At 34.9% G+C, this 15499-nt stretch overlaps 1 protein-coding gene across 1 annotated transcript in view; it reads left to right on the top strand.

Moving 5' to 3' along the window:
• The window catches only part of LOC134852916 (uncharacterized), a 191936-nt gene that overhangs the window by 117445 nt on the left and 58992 nt on the right, over positions 1-15499 (top strand). Inside the window, exon 6 of the mRNA XM_063868781.1 lies at positions 8342-8659. Coding sequence (XP_063724851.1) covers positions 8342-8659 — 318 coding nt within the window. The remainder of the gene's footprint in view (positions 1-8341; positions 8660-15499) is intronic.

Here is a 15499-nt window from a genome sequence, read left to right as displayed (position 1 = left end):
TGGAAGTGTTGAAGGAAAACTCCGTCCACAAGATAAAGGAAGCACACGTTTACAAGAACTATCATTAATGAGCCACACTTATTTTGGCGCAGTTCACTATGACATCGATTTAGACATGAAATTAGACAATACAATAGGCAGAGTTTTTCAGGAAAATTCATTATCAGGATTAGAAACACTACATCATGTATGCGAAATAGAACGAACAAAAATTTTTTAATCACTTGCATTAGCAGTACTAAAAATACCGTAGGCAGGATACCTATTATCAGTAAACATATCAAATTTTATCGACTATGGTTTTACACATGTGCTAAAAAAGTATCACCATTATGTGTTTTCGAAGACAAACGATGTTATAAAAAAAATTCCCATTTTCTATAAAAAAAGTACATTTTGTAGATACACCTTCCAGACCCGCATATTTTTAGGATACAACCGTAGCGTGTGGATCTGAAAACAGCCACAATGTCGTACAGCTAAACCCAGATGAAGATAAATACTATGTCCTCACCCCATACCCTACTCTTATGCCACCATTAAGGAAATTTTCACCAGAATCCACCAGAGCTGTTGCCCGAAACCCGAATATTGATATCTATTTCATAGGTATATACTCACGATTGGACATAAAATATCCATACACAACAATTTCAAGAACTCCCAACAAAAACGGACACAATCCAAAGACCATCAATAGATCAAAATTTAAGAAAACTTGCCGAAACCGCAGGATATTTATTGACGTTTACGCACAAGACTACAGCGGATACTTTTAGGATATAAAAAACTATATACATTCAAACGGAGAAAAATATCGCCCACAGGATATTTCTTCCAATAATTATTTTTAGTTTTATTAATCTCAAAAATGATTTTCTTGCCTTTCTAGGATGGCCCTACTATATCTTAGAAATTGCTAATCAACAACCACCACAACAATCTCCACCGACTACGACATCACAAGAGCTCCCAACAACACCAACTTCTAGTCAATTAAGCCAACCCTAACGAACAACACGAAAACCTTTTCAAGAAAATCCATACATTTTTGAAGAAAGACACGTATTATGATCCGAACCTTTAACACCCGCAATTCGCCATGCACCTTTAAGCGAACCAACATAACACATCTCTGAAGCAACATATAACTTCTACCCCTCCCTGCAACAAGATGTTGGCAGAACAAGACACCCTAGTCAAAACCAAAATCAGACATCTACAATAGATAGATAAATCATTCATCCCAGACGAAATTGGAAGAGTTCAATTTAACATACCCGCATCACCATGCCAAAATCCTCTAGATCTCTCAAGTAGTAGACTTCAAAGTACTCCTCCACAAATACAATGAACTTCACAACAAAACACTCCAAATATCCCATCGGATTATTTAGGATCAACCCCACATCCGAAAACCCATTTAATCCCCAACTTCCACACAACGTCGCCCACATTGGATGACACAACCTTTCACACAAGGTGAACCAAATTTGGTAAATGAACCAATAGATATTTCATCAGATACATCTTTGTCACTACCAGAAATTCTATCACTACCTTCAACACCATCAACAAGTCAAACCCCAACTTTACTATATCCCCTAAATTTACCTGCAATTTTAGACGACAGATATAGAGAAGTCCTAAACAATAATATACCTCTACGATTAGATTGGAATACGTTCGTAACACCTTCTCCCTTGTTTGGACAACATCTTGATAGCTACAAACTACACAATTGGGTACTCAGCAGATTACAATACAAACCCGACATTCACAAAGATATACAGGAACATAACATTCAAATTTTAACACAAAACATTTTGACACTCAAATTTGAAACCACAGTAAAGTTAAATAAAATAGTACTTCATCCTGTGTTTTTAGACCTATCAAACACACCACTCAATCCTTACCTCCCCCATTTATAACAACAGAACGTATCTATAAAAACGAAAGATATACAACAAAGACACTTGGGTATATAACTTTCTATAACCCATATTCAGGACTATCATGCATATGTACTTCTTGATAATAAAATCTCTACTCTTTATTTTCCTCTTTATTCTTTTAAAATCAATATCACATAAAAACCCTCACCTCAGACAGGACGACAACCCCTATTAGTAATTTTACGATTGCGAGGAAAACGATCAAAAAACACTACACAAAAACGCAATAAATCAAGTAAAACAATGCGAATCGGAACCATAAGAAATCGAAACAACAAACATAATAGCAACACTTTATTCAAAAGCCTGATCTGCAACATTAACAGGATATGACTTCACAGCAAAATTCTCAGAGAGAAAGTACATTGTTCTCAAGTCTCAAATGGAAACAAAAATAGACTGGATCATGAATCTTTCTATGAAAATAATATTGAAAGACTTCTAGATCTAAACCCTGAAGACTGTAAAAATGAAAAATGAACTAAGACGTTTAAAATTAACCAAAAATAAAAAAACAAATCAAAAATTAGTAAATTTTAAAGTATTTTCAGACTCAAGACACCACGCCGAATTAGAAAGATTTCAAGGACATATAGAATTAGACGATAAGTACCCATTTCGCGGCCGGCAGGGACGATTAACCTATGATTTACATGATAAAAATTGGATACTACACATTGGAATAAATAATCCTTCAAACTGCAAAGCAGACACGTCAAAGAAAGGATATCAAGAAAAATTGTTTTCTGATTGGAAAATCCAGTTAGGAAAAGTACAATTAACACAAAATTTGAAAGATGACACAATACTATATCAAGGAATACGCTTACCATGTGAAAACGACGACTAAGGCAATTGCAATCCTACCACACGCACACCGGCAACCGTTGTTTGGTTCACTGAAGACACATGCACAACACTTCAAGTTGCAAAGATTCATGCAAGAATAATAAAATTTCACCGAAAGTATTTCATCGAATCTATACCCTTTGATAAAATCAACCCTGACCAAATCAACCAAAACAATCAACAAAACAAAAATATCGACTGAATAGAAATTAAACTAACACGTTTTCAAATATATTTCGAAACTGAAACCACCTTTAAAGATAAAACGTCATTATATAATACACAAAATTCAGAAATACTTGTCGAATACGAAAAAGGTTTTGACATGTAAACTGGAAAATAAATTATTAACCTAATCCAGCCATATAACAACTATAACGACAAAAATTCATACATCCCAGTAACAATTGAAAAAAATGGAAGTGTTTGTGGAAAACTCCGTCCACAAGATAAAGGAAGCACACGTTTACAAGAACTTTCATTAATGAACAACACTTTTTTCGGCACAATTCCTTATGACATCGATTTAGACATGGAATTAGACAATACAATAGGCAGAGTTTTTCAGGAAAATTCACTATCAGATTAAGAAACACTACATCATATTTGCGAACTAGAACGAACACAAATTTTACAATCACCTGCATTAGCAGTACTAAAATTACCGTATGCAGGATACCTATTATCAGGAAACATATCAAATTTTATCGACTATGGTTTTACACATGTGCTACAAAAGTATCACCATTATGTGTTTTCGAAGACAAACGATGTTATAAAAAAATCCCCATTTTCTATAAAAAAAGTACATTTTGTAGATACACCTTCCAGACCCGCATATTTTTAGGATACAACCGTAGCATGTGGATCTGAAAACAGCCACAATGTCGAACAGCTAAACCCAGATAAAGATGAATACTATCTCCTCACCCCATACCCTAATCTTATGCCACCATTAAGGAAATTTTCACGAGAATCCATCAGAGCTGTTGCCCGAAATCCGAATATTGATATCCATTTCATAGGTATATACTCACGATCGGACTTAAAATATCCATACACAACAGTTTCAAGAACTCCCAACGAAAATGGACACAATCCAAAGACAATCAATTTACCAAAATTTAAGAAAACTTGCCGAAACTGCAGGATATTTATTGACATTTACGCACAAGACTACTGCGGATACTTTAAGGATATAAAAGACTATAAACATTCAAACGGAGAAAAAAATCGCCCACAGGATATTTCTCCCATAATTATTTTTAGCTTCATTAATCTCAAAAATGAAATTCTTGCCTTTCTAGGATGGCGCTACTGCATCTTAGAAAGATTGACTATTTTATATGCAATGTTCAACTTGTTAGGATTCTTTTTCTCATTGCTAAAAGAAGTATATAACACATGCGCTATACGCATACAAGTAAACAAACAAGCAAGCGTAGCACGCATCTTGTTCGCAGAATTTTTTAAAATTTTTTTCAACCTCGGTTAATAAAATCCTTTTAGACGCTCAAATAAGCGAATACAATAAAAATTATTAACCACACTAAAAAAACAAACGACGATTCACAAGACAATACAACTAAAAACCCACGGCACCAAAATTACAAAAATTTTAAAATAACTATTTACTATCTCTAGTATCACGAAACTATAGACATACACCGATACCAGAGCATACTTTTTCAAGTCATAGCTACCCACAAAGCCCAGTTTTTCATATAGTAGTCTATCAACCAAACATAGACGACTCATATGACCAGATCATTGAACAGCCACTTACCACTAATCTCTGTTCTCAGAACAACCATCCTTTTAGCCAATGATGAGCCGCCAAGTTGGATCCCTGAATCGTTCCCTATCCTACCCATCCTTCAACGACATTCTTCCCGTATTTCCCTTTATCATCATTCACAACTAACTCACCACGCATGGATTCTGATGATTCCACAAACACTGTTTTTTTTACCATATCACCGTTTAACAATTCCGACATCGACATCGCGGACGAAATCCAGAACTCAGAGCCCAGCCGATCCACTTTTTCACAACCCCTCTTCCATTCTATTCCAATCCTCAGTTCGGAAGAAAAATTCGCAGCCCCTCCTCTTGCACAGATGCAACCGCAACCTACTCCCCCCTGACAAGCGACCCACCCGACCCTTCCAGCCCCGTCACAGAAGAACTTGAGTACGAGCTTGATAACTTCAAGTCCCTACAACAACAGCTTCAACACAATAACACACAACAATTCAAAATATAGCACAATTCATATCCTCCTCCAACCCAGCCTCCTCAGTAGAAGAAAACAGAGCCCACAGAGTATTTAAAAGAAAAAACCCAAACGCCCAAGCCCTTCACCACCCCCGACCACCCCGATTGTTTTCCCTACACCCACAACACACGAATACCAAAGACTTTCTCAGACATAACTTACCTTGTTTCCCACATTAAACTTATAACAACCGTAATGAAAGCCAACTGAATTACGTAGATGATTACAGCCTGTTCCCATCACTATCATTGTCATCTCACTATCATTTCACTAATCCCCTAGTACACCCTTTAGATAACAATCCAGAAGACAATGCACTTCGTCAATCCTGCTTACACAAATTAACCACCGCAAGGCATGAAATACAGTTCAGAACTATCGGACTAACACAAACACTCAATAAATCTGTTGCACAAAAAGGTAACAGATTTTCCATTAATGACTACGATCATGCTATTCCACGTTACATGGAAGACACTATCATTGAAAAAGACGAAGACACTAACCCCTAAATGACAGAGAAAATTTTTTATCGAATATGAATAAACATGTGTAGTTGATAGCATGAGCAAAAAATACGATATTTTTATTTCTACAGCACTAACCGACACAAAAAAGCTTGCAATTCCTATTATAATAAATGTAATCACTTTTCCCTCACTTTTCATTTCTTAACAACAAAAAAACGTGACCTACACTGTTCCCACGAAATAACGTTAGGCACTAAGCTAACTCACACATACAATTAATAATAATTTATTCAACATCACTACATAAATAACACACCAGCACGCAACCCACAACATAGATTCACCTTTATTATTTCTAAATATACATCACCATTTTTTCTCAACTTAACTTATTGTACTAAAAACACGAAAATTCACGGCATCCTCCGAAATAACGACCGAAAACGAAAAATTTATATATACTGCGCACTAACCAATTCATTTGACGTCGAAGAATCTCGCCCAATAATCATCTTCCAGGAATATATTAAGCCCATCGAAGTCCACATCCTGGAATGTGTTCACAAAGCTTAAAACAACCGTAAACTATATGATCGATTTTGCACTTACTAAAGAAGAACTAAATATCATCCGAGCACTTGAGCTTCTACGGCCCCTTCTCCAGACTAAAAATGCCATACGCATGCATGCTAAACTCTTAACAGCTTCAAACACTATTCACACTAAATTCCCAATTGGATTTTTGCCGACGACAGTCCCCTGTAGGTAGGTATAATTAAACATTTAACTTTTAAATTCAAAATATACTGACCATTCTACGAAGATGTTTCATTTTTCATTTTTAGATTTCACCAATCATCCATCTAAGACAAGAAAAAATCACTTAAAAATCTAGAAACTTCTTTCAATAAACCTTTTAAGTTTTTCTATAATTATTCAATTTTATATACCAAATGCATTGTATAATTTAAGCGGTAAATTTTAGATTTTCAAAAGCCGTATATTTGCAAAACTTTAAAGTTCAATTGCAGTAATTTAATAAAAAGAAAACCTAGTAAACTTAAAACAAAAACAAATAAATTGACAGTACTAACCTTTCATAAGACCTTTTTTTTGTATCTTTGAATTCCTTATAAGAACCTAAATCAAACACTTTTTCCATAATTGCACAAACTGGCCCACAAAAAATTATTTAAATAATGAATTTCAACCTTCAATTTTTCACTGATAACAACTCTAACTAGTTTTAACACGTCTCCAACTTTCCGTTAACCCGATTGGGAAAAATATAGTCTAACCAACGTAACTTACTAACGCTACCAAATCCAAAGCTAACAGCATGACTAAGAAAGAAAGTCCCGCTGTACCCAAACCAGATTAACATCAGATTAAACTGGATAAAATATTTTTTTGGAAACCACTTTCAAGTTTTTTTAAAACAAAATGAAAAACAAAAACTCGAAAGACGACCCCAAAACATAGGAGTCTTTTTTGGAAAAAGGACACAATCAAAGCAAAAAAGAGAAAAACACGTAACAAAATGTCACAAAAGGTTCAACACATGAAGAGACTCTGCACAAAGAGACTATAAAATTGTAGCCCATTCCTGGCCTCACCCACCAGAGGGACGTCCTGAGCATGCTCTATATTCGGCCTAACCCACCGCGCTGCCACCACGCTTTGTGAAACCCTTCATATTTTTGCCGAGTGTTACTCTAGGGTGAGCGATTCTTTCAAATAACCGATCTAAATCAAAAACGCTTTTGCGAAAATAACTAATAACAAATCATAACTAAAAGACTTAACTAACAAGATGTAAATGTAAATATATAATGCACTATAAAAAGATTTCCTAGAGGCCCCGGAACGAGCAGCAAAGAAGATGACACCCAGACATTCCAACCCTGGAATGGCAAATCGGAATGGTTTGTAGCCTTAGTCACAATCCTCAAAGATTTTAAGCATGGAACCAACATCGCAGCAAAGAAAACCCATTGAAACAGACCAATGGCCATCTCGATGTTGACTTCACATACCGATCCTAGTCACTTGGCACTTCAAACAGAAAAATCAATTTTCACTCTGCACGTAGTCTCGCTCTAAACTTAATAAATCAATACATCATTGTATCAATCAGAAGTCTTGACACTCACCTAAGACTACCCACGATCAACGAGACCCACTTCAAAACACAAACGAAAACAAACCTCTTCCATCTAACACAAACAACTACACCTCTCCCTTCTTCACGAAGTCACTGCTCACAACTTCAGAAGAAAACAACATCATCTGTCCAACATTACAATAAACAATTGAACCTAAAAACTCTCTGAACCCCGGATGAGTGTAATCAATTATAAACTAGAATTTGTAATTGGTTATAAAATTTATTTCCCTATTCCTATAAAATATTAATACTAACCAATCATATTCAATTCCTAAAAATGACACTTATCTGTAAGTGCTTGAAATACTTGTTGTTTCAGCACCAGAACAATTTAAATAAAACTTAGACTACAGTTGTTCTCCTTCTGGATATAGCTCCAAGAACTAATACGCAAAAACCAGTATACACTAGATCTATTGAGACTAGGAGATATAAGAGTAAGGTTAAGATCGGTATTAGACTAAGAAGTTGCACGAATCTGTCCGGCCGAATATATAAGATAGCGTGACGAGCAGACGGTGTACCCTATCTGAAAATACTCTATGAGTATAAACAAAATGTCTTAACTCACTACATCATTTTTGTATTCTGAGTGTAATTGACCTGGGTTGTGTTTTAGCACCCCCTCAACCGAATGTGACTTGGGAGAGTTATGAGACGAGTGTAACAGTAACATTGCACAATCCTCCTCATCAGTTCGACGAATGGCACCTGAAGATCACTGGCTTTCTTAACAGAAATTTTAGAGGTTCCTATGACAAATGGGTTAAATTAAACTCATCTCAGACTACCTGCACATTCGATAGACTCGCTTACGGAGTGAGTTCTATTATTTATGTATCGTTGACAACAGGCGGAGATGGATTTACAGATTGTGGTCCAATGCGACAATCATCATCCCCCCGTTCTAGTTTTTACGTTTCAGCTGGGTGCAACAGTAAGTGTCCAACTTTTGATTGAACCATTTAAGAGCGACTTTTTAATAAAAGCGACTTTCCGCATCAGTATCGTAATTCCTTAGTTCCTAGAGGACTTTCAAATATCTGCTCTCTCGTCGTATTTTTTTATTTTGGCTATAGTAATTTTTCTTTGCCTAAAAACAAAACTTGTTTGAGAAAATGCAATTGTCTTGTTAATTTTCCAATTTTGAGTAACGCATTTCCTATGAAGTAATTGGTGAGTATTTCTGCGTTTCAATCCAAGCGTTGTAAGTTTTTTTTTCCTTAAAAATTATAGGGTCCATTTTTACGAAATTTACTGCTACCAAAATTCTACAGCATGTTCATTTCATTAACGATTTCTCTCCACGCTTCAACCAGATCTATTAATTGGTAACAAGGTACTGTTAAGCAATCAAAATCAGAAGATGCTCGTTCAAATAGCTCAATCTGATTTTTGATGGCTCCTGAAACAAGCATTTGAACAAAATTTTTGATGGCGAATGGCTTGTTTTCCATTTGCTTGGATTGATTTGTTTTGAGATTGCTATCAAGAGTCGATGAACGTAGTTCATACTCTTATGAAGATTGCGAGGACTTTGTTTTAAATTTTGTTAAGGCTCAAACTTACTTTTGCGCGCATTGGTATTTGATTTTTCAAAATCCAGTTCATTTCTTTTGTTGAAAGGAAGCCAAAGTCCAGTATCGAACATCAAAAAAGTATGGAGTCACGGAAAATGTGATCGACTTCTATTTTCGAAAATGGAATTAAATTTTCAGATTTCCATGGTAATATATTTTTTTCGTACCTTGACCCAGTTTTCTCAGCTGAGTTAGGTGTATCGAACTATATATATATCATGATTCGTTTTTAAAACTTCAAAGAGCTATTAGGTCACCTTTTTTTGTCTTCTTCGAATTTCGATTCGAAAGTTGAGATTTGTTTTAGATTAAACAGTCAGAATTTTTTTGCTTACTTGCGTTCATTGACTCTTTTCCAACTGTTTGTTGGCTATGTTTATGGTATTTTATATTTTTCGCTTTTTTAAAAGAAAAAAGTCTGTTGTTTTTATGACCCACATTATTTGCCAAAATTTGCAATGTTTTTGGACGTCAAAAGATGCGATGGTTCTACTTGAAAAATCTATGGTTGGCTCTCGTTAGTTGCCGAAAATTTGCAACATTTTCGGCCATCAAGAAGTGCGTTGAATCCATAAGGATCAAATTGGGGCGAACATCTGCTTCGGTTCAATCACATCAGTAAAAATAGAAAACTGGTGTTTTCCAAAACTTTTTCTTCAAATTTTTGGGCAGAATACCCGAAACTTTTTTGGTGGATCGCCTATCCTGGGGCTATATTCTTGGAAAAAAGGGTTCGTTACTTTTATTAAATAAATTTTTTGGACAGGTTTGAAACGTCTCTACTGATCACTGAACAAAATGATTTTCTTATGCATAAAATCCACTGTCATATAAATGCCTACAATTTTAGATACGCCTAAGTTGGAAAATTAGAGCAAACGTTTTGGTCACAATTTAGCCGTTCTTTCAATATTTTTTGCTCAGACTTTTGAGAGCAGCTCACTACCCATGATACATAATATTTTTTTTCTTCGGCTCCGTCTATTGATTGCTTTTAGATAAACGTGCTGCAAATTTTAGGGATCAAATACCTGGTTTACCCCTTTACCTAGTTTCCGCCTTGAAGACCAACTCTTTGAGCAAACTGTTATTTTCATGATAAACTTTTGCATTCAAAAAAAATTTGTTTTCCACTTTCTTTTCTTTTTGAACAAGGTAGATCAGTTTTAGATTTGCGTACAGACTTGTCATCAGTGATTGCCACTTTTTCTATTGAAAAAAAAAACTTTAAAAAAAATTTAAGTCTTTCACTTCAGAACACACACGTTCACAAAACTTTTTTCGCTCATCTAATGACGCAACAAAATTCTGCTGAGCTGTGGTAAAATGATTCAAGTGTTTTCAACAGAAAAAAAACACGAAAAAGAGAAAAGTTAAATGAGATTTCCAAAATTCGAATCGGTAAAAATTTTTATCATATAAAATTAAAATTTTAAAAAGCCAGGTGTTTAAAAAGCTAACAACAAGCTCAAAACAAACGTCTGTTGCTCCAGAAATGCCCATTAGAGGCATGAGTCTAGCAGATTAGTCCTGTGAAAAAAAGTTGTTTACGGGAAAAAAAGTCCAGTAGCCAATAGCAATACCCTTGCTGGTCGAAAGGGTTATATCAGTAAAAAATCGAGTAGATTTTAAGTAGAGGTCAATTTGCCTGATAATAATGTTTTTGAGAAAACAAAACAATTTTTGTTTTCATGACCGGTATGATGAGCAATTTTTTTTAATTTCTGAATTTTGTTTGGCATGAAAAGTTCCTGCTCAGACATTTTTGGCTTTGTTATCGCTTAGTAACTTTTGTTCCGAAACTGATTTTGCATTTTGTTATCTGGGCATGTTTTTTTCCCAGCTATCTACTTTCCTTTTCGATAGATCTAATTTTAACGCAAGTGGTGCGAAACTCAGCTTTGCCTCTGCGTCCTCATCTTATCTCTAGAGTAGTTTTTAATAAAGAAGTTCAACAACGTAGCCATCAAAATTGAGTCAAAATGGTGACAAAAACATCGGTTATTACTTAATTTTTTGTTGTCCATGCATAACCAGATAAAGTAACTAACCATCGGAATGAGTAGGATGATATATCATATCAAAGCCATTGACTCAAAGCCAAGTGTCCCAGTATTGACAAAAACTAGGAGCTTGGCTAGTAACTAACAGTTTGGCGTAGTAATGAAGTTGTGATATCCTTTGAGTTTTAATGGGTGAACTTATGCTTTTCTGAAATGCCAACAATATATGCTTTAGAATTAAAAACGACTCCTCGTTTATCAGCGTGAGGCGACAGTTCGTACCAAGTGTCAATTCGTAGCAAGCGAAAATTGGCAGCACGATTAATTACTAATTGGGGTGATTACTAAACGACGCGAATTAGGGTTGTGGGGGATTAAAATCAAGGAAGCGATCAAATTTCATAAATAAGCACCAGATTTGAAAAGTAAAGAGCAATACTACCGGGTCTATGGACATTTGAAAGAAATCAATCCAGGACTTAATTCCTCGCAGATTGTGGTAGATTTTGATATGGCTTCAATATTGCCTCTCAAAAGGTGTTGAATGGAGTAACTATAAAAAATGCTTATTTGATTTTGCTCAGGCCAACTGGGACAATTTTTAAGAGATCGGATCAGCACCAGTTTATCGAGAAAAAAACGCCCATTTTTCGAAAGTAATTGATTGCTCTGGCACTAAAACCTGAGCTCGACTTCGGAATCGGCATGCCAGTTTTATGTTAATAAGTTTCCGAAAAATATGGTTTGTCTCCTAACTGGATTACATCGATTGTTTTGAATAAACTGGGGTTGGAACCATCCTCCGAGGACGCTGGGGAGTTGGAAATTTCCCTATCGCACTCTGGAATTAGTTCGAAAACGTCAAAAATAGAAGACAAAAACTAATAATTCGGTCGAGGGATGGCATAGGCTCTTACAGATAGGGATGGGGTTTGCTCACCCTATCATTAAAAAAGTTATCCTATTCCTGAAAAAAGAACAAATTATGTCGGAGAACAAATTGATGAGAGTAACTGCCGGAGAAAGTGCCGCCCAGGTGGCAAAATACGAAAAATGCCAAAAAAGATTAGTCGAATTGCTTAAATTTTAAAGCAAAAGCAATGTTTTTTTTAAACAATTTAGGGGCCTCTAATTCAATTTTGATTTTTAGTTCCTTCGTTCTTCAATTTTTTATTTTCATCTAATTTCTTTTGATCTGATCAAAGCTTTTATCGCTACTAATTGTCGCTTGCTACGAGTCGTCGCATGCTGCGAATAGTCACTTTTTCAAATGCTACGAGTAGGCAATTGGGATGAGCTGTCGCTATGCCGTATATCAATGCGAAGCCATGAATGTTATTGCACAATTTTAGATCCATTAAAAATCTGACGATATACTTGCAAAAAATTAAAATGAAAGTTTTTTTAAAATTTTTTTCTTCAATATATCCCCCACAAGCTAACTAGAAAGGGATGTGACGAGCGTCTTGCAACGTAATAATAAGAGCAATTTTCAAGCCTATAAGAGCAATTACGCAAGATCTCCAATTTATCCAAAATAGCAATTTTCAAACTCCCATCTTTACGAAAAATATTGAGTTTAAGTAAGCCAGCCGAAGTATAATACAACCAAAAAATTACGTCAAATGAATCAGATTTGTATAATCAAATCGGCATAGTCAGTAATCAGATTTGTTTCAAAACTCTCGCACTCAGTAAAAAAAAAAGAAAAAAGTAGATTATGATGTGTTTTTCTTTTCAGTCTCCATAAATTTCAAAAAAAATGAATATTATCGTTTGAAAATGGATTCTAATGTTACTATTTTTCAAAACAATCAAACTCATTTTAATCAACCATTATAAAGGATTAAAATTCATTTTTATCCAACAAAGGTCATTGCATCATTTTGTTTTATTTTTGTTTTGTTTTGTGTGCTTTTCAGAAGGTTACCGAACTAAAAGAAACTGTAATATTGTACTTATAGCCAGGGGAGGATTTAAGGGGGGGGGGGAAGTCTCCCCTCGGGGATTCGATCCCCTGCCGACCCATAGATATCCATTTCTGGTGACTAACCCTAAAATTTTTCTGAAGTCGCCTTCGGCGCCAATATAAACTACAATGGAGGGGGGAGCACGCCAAAAATGCGAATTTCTAAAAAATGCCTAAAATCGCCTTTTTTTTCAAAATTTTGCCTGCGGCTCAACAATTTTGGCCAAAACAAGGTCTATTTGGTGCTTTGACAGAGCTCGGAAAACCAATTTGGATCGACCTAAAAAAAGGACCACACGATTTTTGATTTTTTTTTGGAAATCCGCAACCCCCTCGAGAAAAAGCTAGTTCCGCCCCTGTTTATAGCGCACATTTAAAATAACTATGATTTTTATGGTGTTTTCATGCAGAAACGTTAATTATAAATCATTATAATTAATTTTTTTATGAGATATAATTTTGATAGAAGAATGGATTATAATTAATTCATAACTATTTATTGGAAAATTTATAACTATTTATAATAGGTTACAATTTATTAAAATGTCACCGAAATGTTATCTTTATAATGGATTATAAATCGTTCAAACATTCAAAATAGGCGCTTATAATTAATATTAATTTAGCTGAAAGTACGATTATAATTATCATATAATCGATGCGAGCTATTACATAACAATTAAGTTTTGTCGGCTGAATTATATGGGAAACGGTTTTTCTCTTCGTTTGGTTTACATACCACCAAATAATAAGAGGTGAAACATCTTTTTTAATTTAAGCTCCAGAAACTACAGTGCTGATTTAAATTAACCGGACAAAACACGTTCAACTTGAAATTTTAAACGCGTTTTTCTCAAATTGGGTTGAGTTTAGGTGAAAACTTATGACGACAAAACTTGCTTAAAATTTTAGCAGAATTAATATGGTGTTATTTGTTTTGCGAAATTCGGGCCCAAAAATTTACCCCAAAAATGGGTCATTTTGATTTTTCTTAGTTAATAGAAAATTACGCCAAAAATACCCGGTCGATCACACACACATTTATATCAAAGTGAGCCCCTTACGTAGTCCAACAAACTTTAAAATGGGTATTTTCTCCAAGACATTGTATAAATTAATTTATTTTTGCTTGATAGACAAAAAAGGTCGTTTTTACTATATAAAATACTAACTTTTTATTTAAAAACATTTTTTAAACGGTTTGCAGTTTTTTTTGGAGAGCATACCCTTCTTAAAGTTTGTTGGAATACGTAAGAGGCTCACTTTGATATAATTATGTCTGTGATCGACCGCGTAATTTTGGCGTAATTTTCTATTAACTAAGAAAAACCAAAATGAGCAAGTTTTCTCTTCATAAGCAAGTTTTCTCTTCATAAGTTTTCACCTAAACTCAACCCAATTTGAGAAAAACGCGTTTTAAATTTCAAGTTTAACGCTTTCATCCGGTTAATTTAAATCAGCACTGTATATCTTTCAGATAGTATAAAGAGTTTGACTGAATGAAAAACAACCACCCCGGTCACAAATGAATATTCCGCTCTTTTTCTCAAAGTTGATCTTATTGGCTACGACGAACATTTTGATATAGTTTAAATTAGAATCAATGATTTGAAAGAACTGTTTCCCGAGTCGAGGTTTTTCACCTAATTTGAAGCAAGTTTTGAGCGGTTTGAGCGGTTTTTTTTAGACAATTACGCTCAAAATCTTGCTTCAAAATGAGCGATTTGAGCGGTTTTTGAACGGTTTATCTAAAAAACCGCTCAAAAACCGAGCAAGATTTGAAAGGTTTTGAGCGGTTTATCTAAAAAACCCGCGCAAGATTTGAGCGGTTTTTGAGCGGTTTTTTTAGATAAACCGCTCAAAACCGTTCAAATCTTGCGCGGTTTTTGAGCGGTTTTTTCAGATAAACCGTTCAAAAACCGCTCAAACCGCTCATTTTGAAGCTAGATTTTGAGCGTAATTGTCTAAAAAACCACTCAAACCGCTCAAATCTTTCATATTTTCCAGTGGTTATTTTGCTCGAGCATTTGAAAAAAGTCGCTCATTGTTTTTGGTCAAGACAACGAAAAAAATATTGCTTGATTTGAGAACGGTTAAGCACTCTTTTTAAATTGTAGATAGTATTTCAACTGCATCTTAGCGTGGGTTGACCAAAAATGCTTATCCTACAATTTCCATATATGAAAAAAACGTGTCCTACTATTTCCTACAGTTTCATAGACTCA

Source organism: Symsagittifera roscoffensis, chromosome 8, assembly GCF_963678635.1.
Source record: "Symsagittifera roscoffensis chromosome 8, txSymRosc1.1, whole genome shotgun sequence".
Classification (NCBI taxonomy): Eukaryota; Metazoa; Xenacoelomorpha; order Acoela; family Convolutidae; genus Symsagittifera; species Symsagittifera roscoffensis.
Note: the sequence above shows the minus strand (reverse complement) of the source record. Positions and strands in the feature narration are given on the sequence as shown.